A 15,838-nucleotide genomic window follows, 5' to 3' on the forward strand; every position below is an offset into this window, starting at 1 on the left:
TGCAATCTAGCAACCTTAACCAAAAGTTTAAGGTGTTTTTTGTGGGGGAATTCTATATCCATATATAAAAAGCATAATTGAAGATTGAGATATGGCACATCCCCTGCAGGGAGTGGAATGAATCATTATGGAAAATATAATCAAGTTCTTCAGAAAGATTTAAAAAATGATTAATGAGAAATTGGTTGAATGCTTAATAGTCAAAAATTGTGTACAGGTTCCTACATAGTATGTATATAGTATATACTATAAAAATTAACAAAATATTATAAAAATATCAAAAACTGTGTACAGGTTCCTACATAATATGTTCATATCCAGTTTCACAAGGAAGTGATGGGAATCCAGAAGAGATGGGTTGCCATTCATATTATATTTGGCACTTTTTACACAAGTGTGATTGTTCTGTGTGCATTACAGTTTGAATTTTGGTAATCAAATGGGTTCAAATGGATCCAATAAGACAAAAGACCCAATGGAGTCAATACATGGGAAGATCCGGCAATCCACTGTCACACAATGGAAAACCCCTCTGACTTTTGATCACAGCTGTAATCAAATATATAAAACTAATACGGAGCACTTTATGGCAAATCCTAATAGATGTTCAGAGTCTTTCCAGAATATTTGGAATATGTTTCTTCCAATGTAGTGATGGATTCCATAAGAATACTAAGGTAGATTCCAAACCTAGGATTATTGATAATACAGATATGGTATGTTACCTTAAAATATAAACAAAACAAAAATTATAATATGCCCCTACGTACACTGCGGTAACAACACAGATTTATTATTTTATTACAGGAAAGAACATAACATAAGAACGGCCATACTGGGTCAGACCAAAGGTCCATTTAGCTAAGTATCCTGTCTTCTGACAGTGGCCAATCCCAGGTGCCCCAGAGGGAATGAACAGAACAGGTAATTATCAAGTCATCCATACCCTGTCACCCATTCCCAACTTCTGGCAGACAGAGGCTAGGGACACCATCCCTGCCCACCCTGGCTAATAGCCATTGCTGGACCTATCCTCCATGAATGTATCTAGTTCTTTTTTGAACCCTGTTATAGTCTTGGTCTTCACAACATCTTCTGGCAGAGTTCCACAGGTTGACTGTAGCGTTGGATGTTTGTATTCATATACTTATGTAAGCTGCATTATTGAAGACATTAATTTCTAAAATGCATTTAAAAAACAAATGAGTACTATCAAACATCTGTTCAACAATTAACTAATTATATTGGGAATATAAAAGTGTCTTTTAAATAAACAAGTGTCAAATTAATTCACCATATGACCACAGTCTTACTAACTCAAAATGACAAACTAATGCACGCACACATTGACAGCGCTCCCATATGAAAGGTCTTTATGGGCCTGATCTTGAGGGATGCTGAGCACGGGTAACTCCCAGTTAATTTAAAGTGATCTCCAAAGGGGAAAAAATAAAAATGGGCTTGTGCCCCTTTTTTGTATTTGTTAGTTTCTGATTAATACTGTTCCACTTCTTCCAAGAAAAAGAGGCAGCTGCTTGGTGTGATGAGTTGGGGAGTCTTATCTGTACAAATTCTAATAATATGGAGTTGTTGCTATGAAAATTGTTATACCTCTATAGGGATTTCAACACTGCTGGCAAGACCCTGTCACGTCTTCCCCAGACCAGCAACAATGGAGAGTCGTCAATCTTAACAATTATACTCTGACCACACAACAATTATGCTAAGGAGGGTTCCCAAATTAGGAAATGAGTTCTCTCCAACTTCCCTCAGCACGGGGCTGGAGAATGGAAGTTCCTGAAGCAGGACAAAGAGACAGATGACAAAAGCAGGTTATAAAAGTCTCACCGGGTCAAGACTTGTATAAACATAGGAAGTTGTGAGGGGAAGGGGATGGACCAACCAAGGTCAGAGAAGGCATGATGGAGAGAGAAGGCCCAGTGTTTCAGAATATAAATCATGCACTGGAACAGAAAGACTCTAGATAGTCCCAAGGGACTCTGACCTAACCCCAAAGAATACTCTGAAGTGGTGAGGAAACTGAGGCAGGGAATTATATGAAGGGTTTATTATTTTTGCAAAGATCTGTGTATGTCTCATGCACTCTTCTTGACTTTAGCAAAGCTTTTGACACTGTCTCCCACAGTATTCTTGTCAGCAAGTTAAGGAAGTATGGGCTAGATGAATGCACTATAAGGTGGGTAGAAAGCTGGCTAGATTGTCGGGCTCAACGGGTAGTGATAAATGGCTCCATGTCTAGTTGGCAGCCGGTGTCAAGTGGAGTGCCCCAGGGGTCGGTCCTGGGGCCGGTTTTGTTCAATATCTTCATAAATGATCTGGAGGATGGTGTGGATTGCACTCTCAGCAAATTTGCAGATGATACTAAACTGGGAGGAGTGGTAGATACGCTGGAGGGGAGGGATAGGATACAGAAGGACCTAGACAAATTGGAGGATTGGGCCAAAAGAAATCTGATGAGGTTCAATAAGGATAAGTGCAGGGTCCTGCACTTAGGATGGAAGAATCCAATGCACCGCTACAGACTAGGGACCGAATGGCTAGGCAGCAGTTCTGCGGAAAAGGACCTAGGGGTGACGGTGGACGAGAAGCTGGATATGAGTCAACAGTGTGCCCTTGTTGCCAAGAAGGCCAATGGCATTTTGGGATGTATAAGTAGGGGCATAGCGAGCAGATCGAGGGACGTGATCGTTCCCCTCTATTCGACACTGGTGAGGCCTCATCTGGAGTACTGTGTCCAGTTTTGGGCCCCACACTACAAGAAGGATGTGGATAAATTGGAGAGAGTCCAGCGAAGGGCAACAAAAATGATTAGGGGTCTAGAGCACATGACTTATGAGGAGAGGCTGAGGGAGCTGGGATTGTTTAGTCTGCAGAAGAGAAGAATGAGGGGGGATTTGATAGCTGCTTTCAACTACCTGAAAGGGGGTTCCAAAGAGGATGGCTCTAGACTGTTCTCAATGGTAGCAGATGACAGAACGAGGAGTAATGGTCTCAAGTTGCAATGGGGGAGGTTTAGATTGGATATTAGGAAAAACTTTTTCACTAAGAGGGTGGTGAAACACTCGAATGCGTTACCTAGGGAGGTGGTAGAATCTCCTTCCTTAGAGGTTTTTAAGGTCAGGCTTGACAAAGCCCTGGCTGGGATGATTTAACTGGGAATTGGTCCTGCTTCGAGCAGGGGGTTGGACTAGATGACCTTCTGGGGTCCCTTCCAACCCTGATATTCTATGATTCTATGATTCTATTAAAGAGCAGAATTGTGAGTCCCGTGGAAAGTCTGTATGTGTTGTGTGCCACACTTTATCACATGGTCCTTGAAGAGGTAAACCAGAAGGCTCACACATTCAGGTGGAGACGTAGGAGAGGGTGTGTTTAAACGACAGGAGGATTGCCCTGGTTCTAGGGGCTGCACAGGGTGCCATGTGGTTGCAGCTTTCAGGAGGGGATCCTAGATAGAAGCTCTGCAGCTCAAGTGCGTCCTACAGATCCCAAGACAGGGACAGTGCCTCGCCTCTGTTCAGACTGCAAATGCTTAAAATACTTGAGGATCCAGCAGCTAGGTAACCTCACAGTAGTTTGGCAAGCAGCCAGGAAGGGGACACTCAACTGGACCTGTGACACTTGGTTCCCTCCCTTCAGCTCCCGCAATGAAGCTTGGGTCTTCTGTTCCCAGAAAAACCTCTATAGTCCTGTCTATGCTAAGGAGGCTTTAGAAAAATTTCCTAGCATTACTAATATCAACTTAATTCAGCCATAGCATAGATAACAGCAGCAGCCAGCAGGCTATTTCCTCAGCACTGTGATATCTAATCCTGCACAAAATAAGCCTAAACTGGTGGGGGAAGGGGCAGAGTGAAGGCACTTTGTCTATATGAGCATACTCAGGTACAAGCTGAGCAGCAAATCTGGAGAGGGCAGGTGACTTTGCATGCCCCCCTCCAAGTCGCCTCTAACAAGGCGCTGAAAAGATGGCTGGCAGCTGGCACGCTGTCTACACTACAGTTCTCAACATTGCTAACACCATCTCCTCTAAACCAGAGTATGTATTCGCTTGATACAGGGCAGACAAGGCCTACGCTGACTGGAGAACTAGTGAAAGGATGTCACAAGACTCAAGAGAATGAAAACTGAGCAAAATGAGAGGGGGGGAAGGATTTTTGGTTTCGTTGTTTAATCTTTTGGGTTTGATTTGTTTGGTAACTTTTAAACACCTATTTAACTTCAATGACTAAATAACATTTTGGAAGAAGGACATTTGTTGATTGAAAGGGCAGGTGTTAAAGCTTCAAAAGCGTGACAGTGCAAAATACCAGATTCATAGATTCTAAGGCCAGAAAGAACTACTGTGGCATCTAGTCTGACTTCCTGTATAATATAGGCCATAGAACTGCCCCAAAATAATTGAACTAGAACATCTATTTTAGAAAAACATTCAACCTTGATCTAAACATTTCTAGCAATTGAGAATCTACCACAATCCTTGATAAATTGTTCTAAAGATGAATTACCTCCATCACTAAAAATTCACAACTTAATTCCATGCTGAATTTGTCAAGTTTCCTGCCATTAGACCTTGTTATACCTTTGTCTGCTAGATTAAAGAGCTCACTACCAAATATTTGTTCCCCATGTAGGTAATTATGGACTGTGATCAAGTCATCCCTTAACCCTCTCATTGATAAACTAAATAGATTGAGCTCCTAGTGTCTCTCATTATACGGCATGTTTTACAATCCTTTAAATCAATCATTCTCCTTGCTCTTTTCTGAACCCTCTCCAATTTATCAACATCCTTCTTGAACTGCGGGCACCAGACCTGGACACAGCAGCATCTGACACAGCTAAAACCAGGAAAGACAAGCCCTTACCTTAGAAAATGTAACAAGCAAGAAAAAAGAAAATCCCAATGACTCCATTTACAGAGGAACACTGTCAAATTAGGGCAAATGTTTATTCCCCAGCTGCCTCAACAAACTAGACCACAGACAGTAAAATATCCCAATGCCACCACAATTATTCCCTTTGGGGAATTTTTGTTTTCTATTTTTATTTTTAAAAACATCTAGCCTAATCAAAGGTAGTATCTATAAACTCTTCACCATAGGTAGAACATGCTACTTGAGTGGTTATTAAGAATTAAGTGGTTAAGAAAAAGATGCGCTGCATTATGAAAAGTATTGCCTTTTTGTTGGGTCTCTCGAGACACGATCAAGTTTATGGTCTAATCCTACTTTCAGAAAGATTTTTATAATACCACTTGATCATAGTCTGTAATTGCAGTAAGCACAGTTAATCTGTAACAGAAAACACTGCAGTTCCCCGCAAGCATCAGAAATTTCATTTGAAAACACAAGGCCAAAGTCAATGTCATTCCTTTGTCTTCAGTGGGCCTTGTATCAGTCCCCTAAGGGGCAATATTGCGTAAGAGCTCAGAAGAACAAGACAGACAAGGTGGGTGAGGCAATATCTTTAATTGAATGAACTTCTGTAGGTGAGAGAGAGAAGCTTTTGAGTTCCACAGAACTCTTCTTCAAGCAGAAGAATAAGTGGTTACTCTAGGCAGGAGAACAGATCTGTCTCCAACCCAAAAGTGTAGTTAGCATTCTGCCTGTTTTCACCACAGGGTTTAGGGCTGTCAACTGTTGGAATTTAGGACAAACATGATATTATGATAAGACAACACTCCCTTTGCCAAAGTTATTTGGGGTCCTGACAGTTTTCCACTAAAATCAGGAGAATCCCAGAATCTCTGGGATCATGCTCTTGGGCTGCAGGGAGGAAGAAGCATTAGTCTCAGACAGTTTTATAGCTATGAAACATCCAGATGTCACAATGACAAAGAGGGAACAACCAGACACTTTAAAGATGCCATGCAAAGGGCTGGCGGGGGGAGAGGGGGGTTATGCCTTTTTACTTCTTTAAAACATGTTAATGAAATCTAAACAATTATTTTTATTTATGCTTTTTCCCCACCCCTTCTTCACATTATACCTGGGAGACTCTACAATGGCCGGAAAACTATCAAAGCAGCAGACAAGAGTCAATGGAGTGAAAGCTGAGCAACTCAGAAGGGAAGTGATTTTTAGTTAGGGTGCTCAGGACTGGTTATTTTTGTTGCCTTCATTAAGTGCTATTTACCTCTCTCTCTATTGTGAAAACTACAGTAACTATTTATTCTTATCCTTTGGCTCCTATCTTTTTAACCAGGGTCTACCCTTATCCCACAACTGCTTACTTTGCTTAAGAGCCTTTGGTAAAGTACCTTGTCAAAGGTTTTCTGAAAGTCCAGTTACACTACCTCCACTGGATCACCCTTGTCCACATGCCTGCTGATACCCTCTAAGAATGCTAATAAATAGGTGAGGCACGAGTCCCTTTTCCAAAAGCCAGGCTGACTCCCAACAAACTATGTTCTTGCTATGTGTCGAATAATTCTGTTCTAGTTCCAACCAAGTTGCCTGGTACTGAAGTTAGGCTTACCGGCCTGTAATCGCCAAGATCGCCCCGGGAGCCCATTGCAAAAACTTCATTGAGCTTCTCCACCACAGCCTTGTCTTCCTTGAGTGCTCCTTCGGCACCTGGATCGTCCAGCGGCCCCACTGACCGTTTGGCAGGCTTCCCGCTGCTGTTGCGGTTTACATTTTTGTTTGCTGTTAGTTTTAATCTTTTTTCCAGTTGCTCTTCCCATTGTTTTCCGGCCTGTCTCATGACACCTCCCCGCGATCCTGCCCGGCCCCCCCGCAGTCCCCAGCACAGGGGCTGCCAGAGTCGCTCCCCTCACGTGAATGGGCCAACAGCCCCGCCCCCAGGCTCGCTCAGCCCCCACCCCCGTTACCTACCCCGCTGCCGGGCCGCCGCCGCCTCTCTCTCTCTCTCCCAGCTCCTGACAGCTGTCCGCGACGTACCCGTGTGTCGTCAACACGCAAGGAGGCCCTCACCCAATCCCCGTTTAGCGCCAGGGGCGGGGCAGGAAGAGAGCCGTGCCCGGCAGCGCCTGCGCAGGGCCGCTGTGGCGTCGTCGCCGCTCGATCTCCTTGGAACCCGCGCGGCTGTCGGGCTCGCAGCCCGTTGCTCCGTCGTCAGGGAAACCGCAGGTCGGTGGCGGGGGGCGAGCGAATGGGAGCGGGCCTCACTCACCACCGCTGCCGCCCCCTCGCGCAGTGGAGCCCCGCTGCGGTGCGGCCCTCAGCCCCCCCCCCGGGCCTGGGCGGCTGCCGCGCCGTGCGCAGCCCCGTAGAGCTCACCGGCCCCCCGCCTCCGCCCCCCCCCACACACAACAGGGCCCCTCCTGAGCCGGGCCGCTGCCCTGCGGCTGCAACCGACAGACCCGCCCGCTGCGCAACATGGGGCTCGTCTGCGGGGAGCAGTAACGGGGGTCGGGGGGGGGCTTTGTACAGCCACTCCCCTGCGGGACGCTCGCTGGTGCCCGCAGACCCTGCTGGTGCGCGCTCGGGGTTCCCTGGGGCGCTGCAGTGGCGTCGTGCTGGTGTCAGGGGCACCGCGTTGCCGCGCACCAGCAAACGTTGCTGAGAGACTGCTCGTTGCAGTATATACCGCTGTGATGGGTAATATATAGAGAATGTACATTACTTGGTACAGTATATGCTAAAAGAGCTCCAACCCCCCCCCGACCCCCAAATTTTTTTGGGGGGCAAATCTTTGTAAAACTTAAGCTGCTAAAAATAAACCCTGACAAATTAATAACCCCCCCCCCCAAAAAAAAACCCAGAAGCACTACTTATGATATTCAAAATTGCTATGGGCTTGGCTACACTTACATTGTATAGTGCTCTAACTTGCTGGCTCAGGGGTGTGAAAAATCACCCCCCTGAGCGCAGCAAGCCAGAGCGCTTTAAAGTGCTGGTGTAGACAGCCTCTGAGCGCTAGGAGGTGGATTACCAGGAGCGACCACACTCACACTTCAAAGCGCTGCTGCGGGAGCACTCCTGCGACAGCGCTTTGAAGTTTCCAGTGTAGCCCTGCCCTATGTGTATTCTTTGTATGACTCATTTAAATAATATCTGTAATTCCTTATAAACTAGACGATATTAGTAACTACTACGTTTGTTCCATTACTGTAACGTACGAAACCGCCTCCTCCTCCTCATTTGTGGTATTGTAGAAAATGTATATATTGAAAATGTGACAATATCTTCTCTAAGACTAAGATTAAAATGTAGACTAGGGTTTATTAATGTATGTAGGTTTTTGTTTACAGTTTCATGTCATTGTCACAAATTTTACAGTGACTTAAAAGTATACAGGGCCAAATTTTAATGGTCACTTTGGTCAGTGAAAAAGCTGTAACATGATTTTTTCCCCCCTTTTTTCAGTTTCTCTCTGGTTACAAGCAGAACCCAAAGCAAGATCTATTTTCATTATCTGCCACATCTGGGCTTTCTAAGTGTGTTGAGAAGATGGTGAATGTCCTGAAGGGTGTTCTTATAGAATGGTTAGTAGTTAAGCTGAATTTCAACTGAACACGTTTCTTATTTGTTTAGTGCCTAAAACATCCTAGACACTTTATGGAACATGTAGAAGCCTCACTCCCTTCATCTTTTCTCCCCCTTCTCTCCCACTGAATAGAAGTCCTGCACAAATTCTGCTTAGACCACTCTGCAACTGTTTGCAGTTTATAATTTAGAAAATTGAATTTTATTTAGTCTGTAAATTATTGCTTTCTATACAGTAAATGTATGCCACATAATTTAAACTGTTGCCATTAAATTCTAACTTAAGGGCCAGACCCTCAATTATCCCCAAAATATAGACAACACAAGTCAGGGTTTGACATCCACTTCATGGCCATGATCCTGATTGTACTCCATACATGCCTTCTACTGTGTGTTATGTTATACTTAAAACTTATACCAGCATAACTGTTGTGGTCAAGAATGGGGAAAAAATCCACACCTCTAGAGACATAGCTATGTTGAGAAAACCTAAAGTGTAGATGCAGCCAAGCTGACAGAAGAGTGTTGTTGGTAGGGGAGGTAGTGTTTCTGTGCCAGCAGGAAAAACTCCTTTTGGTATACCCTGCATCCGCACTGGGATCTGTAGTATAGTAGTTCTAGACCACTGTCAGGACAGTGCCAGGGTGATCCTCCCTGGGCTACTTAGTTTTTGTGGCCAGAGTTCACACTGATAAGATGTGAAGTGTTCACAGTGCTTCTGAGGATGTGTCCCTAAGGGCCTGATACTGCACCCATTGAAGTGAATGGGAGTGTTGCCTTTGAGAGAATTTGTCCTTAAGTGACCAAGACAGCCAAAAACTGTTAGTGTTTTGTGAAGTTAAATATGGTGACCCAATATTAGAAAGCCGTGAGCCATAGCTATACTGTAAAATAACAAGTAGCATACTGCACTGTGTTAACAAATATCTTCAGGCTGCTTCATGGAATTATTCCAACACTTGCTACATTCTCTCCTTTTAACTCTTTCCAGTAGTATTTCAAACTGTTCTTGCTTTTTTGTTAAAGTATTTGTTGTACATGTACTTAAACTCTAGTCTCTGAAAGAATTGTTTTCCTTAAGAGTAAAAATCTGATCAGCAGGAGAAGGTGAAAGGGTGGGAACAGAGGAAAGACATGTGGAAGATATAGCATGGGGAAGGTCTTTCAACCAAAATGTAGTGCTGATCCCTATAATATAGTTATTTCTGCTTTCAAACAAATCAGGCAAAGAGTTTGTTATAGTTTTAGTGACTACTAATAAAACAGAAAAGTCAGAAAATTGAGGCTAGTGACCATGTAATTAAATCGTCTTGAGCTATTATGGTAAACTGTGCCAACAGGTTTATCTTCCGCTAACAGGCCATGTCAGGAAGTTAGAGTCTCAGACAAATGGGAGCAAAACATTTAAAAATAATGTTTGTCTTTTATATAGACACTCTTAGCATTTGCTTGTCTATTCGCACGTTAGTTCCATGCTAACAGCCCTGCCTAATATTAATGTGGAAAAAGCATGAGAGTAGCATAGCAGCTGCTAGTGGGACTTGTCTGCATTCCAATCCTGTACGTGTTCATTGTCAGGCTCCCAGCACCCAGCTGCTCTCAGGTGTGACAGGTATGAAGATCCCATCACTTAGCTGCTCTTATAAATATTTTTAAGTCCAAGAAGGACTTTGAACCTACAGTAGTGGTTCTCAAACTGTGGGTCAGGACCCCAAAGTGGGTCGCAACCCTCTTTGAATGGGGTCACCGTTCAAGGGTTGGCTTAGGGAGCTAGGGCTGAAGCCCAAGCCCCACTGCCCAGGGCCAAAGCCCGAGGGCTTCATCCCTGGGTGGTAGGGTTCAGGTTGCAGGCCCCCTGCTTGGGGCTGAAGCTCTTGAGCAGTGGGTCTCAAACTTTTTTTTACTGGCGACTCCTTTCACACAGCAAGCCTCTGAATATGACCCCCCTAATAAATTAAACAAACATACTTTATATATTTAACATCATTATAAATGCTGGAGGCAAGCAGGGTTTGGGGTGGAGGTTGAAAGCTCGCAACCCCCATGTAGTAACCTCGTGACCCCCTGAGGAGTCCCGACCTTCTGTTTGAGAACCCCTGCTCTTGAGCTTCAGCTTTGGCCCCCCTGCCCAGATCACTGAAGCTCAGGCTTTGGCTCTCCCATCTAGGGCAGTGGGGCTTGCGCAGGCTCAGGCTTCAGTCCCCCCTCCTGGGGTCGTGAAGTAATTTTTGTTGTCAGAAGGGGGTCACAGTGCAGTGAAGTGAGAACACCTGACCTACAGTATTTACTGTGCTACGTACCAGTGCCCATCCACCGTTTCCACAAAGCTAGCTGGACAAGCTTTGCCAGTTGCTGTCTTGCTGCTCACAGCCAGCTCAGGGAGTATGCATGGAATTCTGTGCTAGCAGAAGTCATAGAACTGTTGTAAGGGAATCTAATTCCTTAATATTTTTTCAAATTAATTTTTTAGAACTTGTGAAAGGTGCCAGATGGACAGCACTGGAAACTGAAGTCAGTTAAAAACAACAAAAATGTTTGAATTTTGTATCTATAAACAGATCAAAGGAAAATTTGGCAAGGCACTGCAGTTGCAAGCTTCCCCACCCTTTTAGTGTGCATGCTAAGCCCTGTTCCAGAGGGACCACGTCAAGGATTAGAATATAGTTAAGTCTTCATGTACTAAATGGGTAAAGCCCTTCTGCTATAACCAGGCTGGATTTGATTTTAATCAAATTGATTTCAATCATAATTTTAATCACTCTAGTCAGGAAGACTCTATTTAATCATGGTTTTCTACATAAAAGTGCATTCTTGTTGTTGATTATAACCTTAATACATATTCTTCACATCTCAGAGATAGATGTAAGTTTCATTTTTAGAAGAGACACACTATACATTTTTAAACGGTGATTTATTTTGAAAACTTTTCAAATTAGTTTTACAGCTACATCAGAAAATAATTGGTTATTTCATTTATTAAAGGTAATTGAAGCAGATATTTATGAAGCCAATGGGAGTGAACTATCATTAATATTTGGAGGATTTTCTTGCCATGCTGTATTAGGAGGAGACCATCACCAGGCAGACATTTAAAATTGTTTTATTTAACTAAAAAAACAAATGTTAAGTATTCTGGATTTTTTTCTACAAACATATATTTTAACAAAACAAGCATATGTCCCTCGCTTCTCACATTTATCTCCAGACTTCTTTTCCTTGTCCAGATCTATTCTTCCCCCAACAATCTTCTATTCATTGAACTTTTTGAAACTTTGCACTTTTAGAGAGATGTAAGGGATTACTCTGTGTACACAAATTTGCGGAGGGACAATAGGGGTGAGGTCTGTTATTTCTCACCTCTGTTATTTATATAAAAAAATTTTGCTGTTAACAAGTATGTTACCTCTGGAGACACAAATCCACAGTTTGAGAACGGCAAAATTAAGCATCTCTGATGGTATCTTCTAAACTAATCTAAAAAGATTAACCTAAATAATCTATACAGAAGCCCCTGGAATCCCATAAGATTGGGTCCCTAATCTATGAACTTTTGGAACTCATTTACAAAAAAACTTAGAGTATAACATGAATATATTGTTATACTTACTTATATCATGCTATAGAATTAGAATTTATAATCCCTATTCCATGATGAGGTATCTTTAGATAGGTTTTTTCCCCCCCTCAAAAAGCATTTTATCAAAAAAATCCAATTTAAATAATTGGATTTTTAAAAAAAAAAATCATTGATTTTTATCCACCCTGGCTAGAACTGCCAGAAGGGCTCCAATTAATGCCAGTTGTGATGGTTTTGTGTTGATGTGGACATCTGTCCCATGAGATCTGGCCTGAGACTACTAACTCATTTCCAACAGATCACTAAACACAAGCAAGCAAATGCTAATAATTATCTGGCACTAGGAGTTTGGATCAGTAACCTGCCATTGGATGAAGTTCAAAAGGAAGACAACTGGTTATGGAGGAATGATAAATAATATATAAAGAAGCACTTAGGGTATTCAGTTTTTCCACCCTCTATTTTATATAAAATTAAATTTCTTTCTGGACATGCCAAGGCAAATAAGTGTAACCTCTTTAGATGAACTTTAAGTTAGAGGCTTTTTCACTTTTTTGGCTTCAAAATTAATATGTATCTTGCAAACTTCTTCCTCACTCCAGTCATGCGTCTGTGTTTGAGGCCAATATCTAAAAGGATTTCTACATTGTGTAAAAATTTTACCTTCATTTTGTGGTACACAGTTCACCCAAATGTGTGGGTTGTTTTGTTTCCTCCCATAGAAGGTCTTGTAAATATGGTAACTGGTACTAATATCGATCGCAGAACTTGCTAAATCTTATTACTTCCTTCCTGTCAGATAATATAGTTTCTAATATAAATAATGGTTTCTACTAAAAGATTGAGCCCCTTAGTTCTGACATCTACAGTTCCAGCATTGACTGCTGCACCAGAACATTCCAGCTGCCAGAATCCAGAGATTAGTTTAAAAATGCATGATTTCACTGAAGAACGCTTTTCCTGACTTGTGTAAAATATATTAAATAAGTGCTGTGTTCCACTGACTTATATATTGCTGTCAAGTCTAAACTGCTAAATATATCAGTGGAACACAGCACTTATTAAAAGTCTAATTTTAAATTATCTGGTCACTTTGTAATGTGGTTATTGTAAAGATTGCCCTTCTTATGATGATACCTACACCTCAGCTCAATAAATACTGCCTATCACTCACCCTTTAGCTACTCGCATTTAAATAAAACCTGAGAGCCCCAGAGGAGCTAGGTAAGGTATTGAGAAATTAACTTTCAAACACTACTGAAAAAACCACAAAGTTTTGGAAAATACAAAATATTGGATAATTAAGGATTTACTGAGAAACTCTTAAATTCCATTGTGTTTCAGGTACAATACTATTTCATGCTATACTGTACTTAGGACCCTTCATTTTTAGTTTTTATAGAAAAATTCTCAGGTTTTACAAAGGCTATTATACAGTTTTTACCCCTTATCCAAATTTTGGACCACTCAAGTATATGAAAAAATGGATTATGTTCAGAAAATCAAATACACATTGGGTAAATGTTTATGCTAATAATAAATTAATTTAAGTGTAAATGCAAGGCTGTTAAAGACAGTGTAGTGCAAGACACATGCATATGTACAGTTCATGAAATAAACCACAGAATTAAATTGCTTTTACTTTCAATACTCTTACTTTTCTCTATTTTTTGCTTTTTTTCCTTGTCCTCCCATCACCCAGTATTAATCTGATATTTACTTGGACAACTGTGAAGTTATTTTTTGTGCTACTTTTCATCCATGTTTTTAATTTTTGTAAGAAACACCAAAATTCCCAGAAATTTTTAAACAAAATCAAAACTGAAAGCAAAGGGCCTTGACTATGTCTATACTATTTATAGCTAAATCAGTTTACATATTCTTGTTCTAGCCTGAGGATATTAAGTGTTCAGCAAAGACAAATGAACCTTAAACTCATTGTTCATGTTTTACTGAAAACCTATTTTATAATACCAATATAATCACTAAGTATTCTCTGCAAGTCAGGCAACCAGTTTTCTTCCTCTTGGGCTCTTTTAGCTGGTCACAGTTTAATTTGTAAAGAACTCCAAAAGGGGCACTATTAAGAATAACTTTTAGAAAAGCCTTTCTAAGATGATGGATATAGGCAACAAAGAACTTTTGAAAATGAGGATGCTGCTTAGGAAGCAGTTTTCACGTTCCATTATTCCAAAGTTGTTTTACTTACTGCTGTGTTGCTGTATCGCGTCATATGACAGTAATATGGATTCTGGTGCATGTTTGTCTCTACAGTGATCCAGCCATGAAGCAGTTCCTGCTGTACTTGGATGAGTCAAATGCCCTGGGGAAGAAGTTCATCATACAAGACCTGGATGAAACGCATGTTTTTGTGTTAGCTGAGTTGGTTAACTTCCTCCAGGAGAGAGTGGGCGAGTTAATGGACCAGAACTCTTTTCCTATAACACAAAAGTAAAAAGACTAGAAAGTGAATTGACTATGCCAAAATTGCAAGCAACACACAGGAAATCAAAAGAGTTATTGTTCATTCTCTGCGTGACTGATTAGGGAGTCTTAGAGAGAAGACTATAACACTTTTGTTACTATAACAAAATGGATTGTTTCCATAGACTAAATACTTTTGAATTGGCTTTTTGCCATTTTGAGAGAGACTTGAAAGACAGGATACCTTTCAGAGTTTGCTAGTCTGAAGGATTTTCTGATGCTTAGGGGTTTTGTTTTTTATTTTTAAATACCATGTGTTCCTTTAGGCTCTTCCATTTCTTTTCTTGTCAAATTACATTATCTTAAAACAGGGGGTAATGGTTTTATTTATCAGCATTTCCTTAGAATATTGTGTGGGTTTCACATTCCTGCAGTTGAGATTAGAGCAGATTATAGTATGATTGACTCTGATTAAACCATCTGTATTAAAATGTTACTTTGTGTGACTGATAACACCCTAAGTAAGTTGAGTGCATGATGATATGGAGTACTTAGCTTTTATTTTTAAAATATTTGATGTACCAAAATAAAACGTTTTCCCCTCAGTTTCTTAAACGTTGTTTACCAATTAATCATTTGCTAGCACAGCCTTGAGACGGTTACCTAATTCATAGTTCTGTATTTTTTAATTAAAATATTTGTATGGAAAAACAAAATACACCAATGATTATGAGATTTAAATGACAGGTTTCAGAGTAACAGCCGTGTTAGTCTGTATTCGTAAAAAGAAAAAAGAAAAGGAGTACTTGTGGCACCTTAGAGACTAACCAGTTTATTTGAGCATGAGCTTTTGTGAGCTACAGCTCACTTCATCGGATGCATAGCATATTGTGGAAACTGCAGAAGACATTATAATAATAATAATAGCCAGCAGGAGAGTGAGTTTGTATGTGTGTCTGTGGGGGGGGATGGGTGAGAGAACCTGGATTTGTGCTGGAAATGGCCCTCCTTGATGATCACTTTAGATAAGCTGTTACGAGCAGGACAGTGGGGTGGGAGGAAGTTTTGTTTCATGGTCTCTGTGTGTATATAATGTCTTCTGCAGTTTCCACAATATGCTATGCATCCGATGAAGTGAGCTGTAGCTCACGAAAGCTCATGCTCAAATAAACTGGTTAGTCTCTAAGGTGCCACAAGTACTCCTTTTCTTTTTTCTTTTTACGAGATTTAAATGGTTGCTGAACTGAATACCAGCAACAAATAAGGAGAAATGTGCCTGTAAATAAATGGTGGTCAAATAGCACTTGAACATGTAGCAAATTCTCTAAAATAAAGTGCATAAATAGGAGGTTAAAACAAATAA

General features: G+C 41.3%; 2 protein-coding genes across 4 annotated transcripts in view; one reads left to right on the top strand and one right to left on the bottom strand.

Moving 5' to 3' along the window:
• Positions 1 to 7,058, bottom strand: part of SERAC1 (serine active site containing 1) — a 52,864-nt gene extending 45,806 nt beyond the window's left edge. Inside the window, exons 1-2 of one of the 3 annotated variants that reach the window (XM_074948689.1) lie at positions 6,861 to 7,058; positions 6,502 to 6,646 (exon numbers count right to left, since the gene is read on the bottom strand). In XM_074948689.1, the coding sequence (XP_074804790.1) occupies positions 6,502 to 6,551 (50 nt within the window). In that variant the 5' untranslated portion in view covers positions 6,552 to 6,646; positions 6,861 to 7,058. Of the gene's footprint in view, positions 1 to 6,501; positions 6,747 to 6,860 lie in introns of those variants that run through there. The other 2 variants (XM_074948690.1, XM_074948688.1) reach the window with 2 other exon arrangements.
• On the top strand, positions 6,963 to 15,323 carry GTF2H5 (general transcription factor IIH subunit 5). Its single transcript, XM_074948694.1, has 3 exons — positions 6,963 to 7,115; positions 8,355 to 8,473; positions 14,326 to 15,323. Exons 2-3 carry the CDS (start codon positions 8,439 to 8,441, stop codon positions 14,504 to 14,506), a joined length of 216 nt encoding a protein of 71 aa, XP_074804795.1. The 5' UTR covers positions 6,963 to 7,115; positions 8,355 to 8,438; the 3' UTR covers positions 14,507 to 15,323.
• The last annotated feature ends 515 nt before the right edge of the window (positions 15,324 to 15,838 follow it).

Source organism: Natator depressus, chromosome 3 (assembly GCF_965152275.1).
Source record: "Natator depressus isolate rNatDep1 chromosome 3, rNatDep2.hap1, whole genome shotgun sequence".
NCBI lineage: Eukaryota > Metazoa > Chordata > Testudines > Cheloniidae > Natator > Natator depressus.

Bases quoted from the DNA above. Each gene is read 5' to 3' on its own strand.
- GTF2H5 (XM_074948694.1), top strand. From the start codon at position 8,439: ATGGTGAATGTCCTGAAGGGTGTTCTTATAGAATG. The intron at 8,474-14,325 runs GTTAGTAGTTAA...TTGTCTCTACAG, and splicing joins AAGGGTGTTCTTATAGAATG to TGATCCAGCCATGAAGCAGT.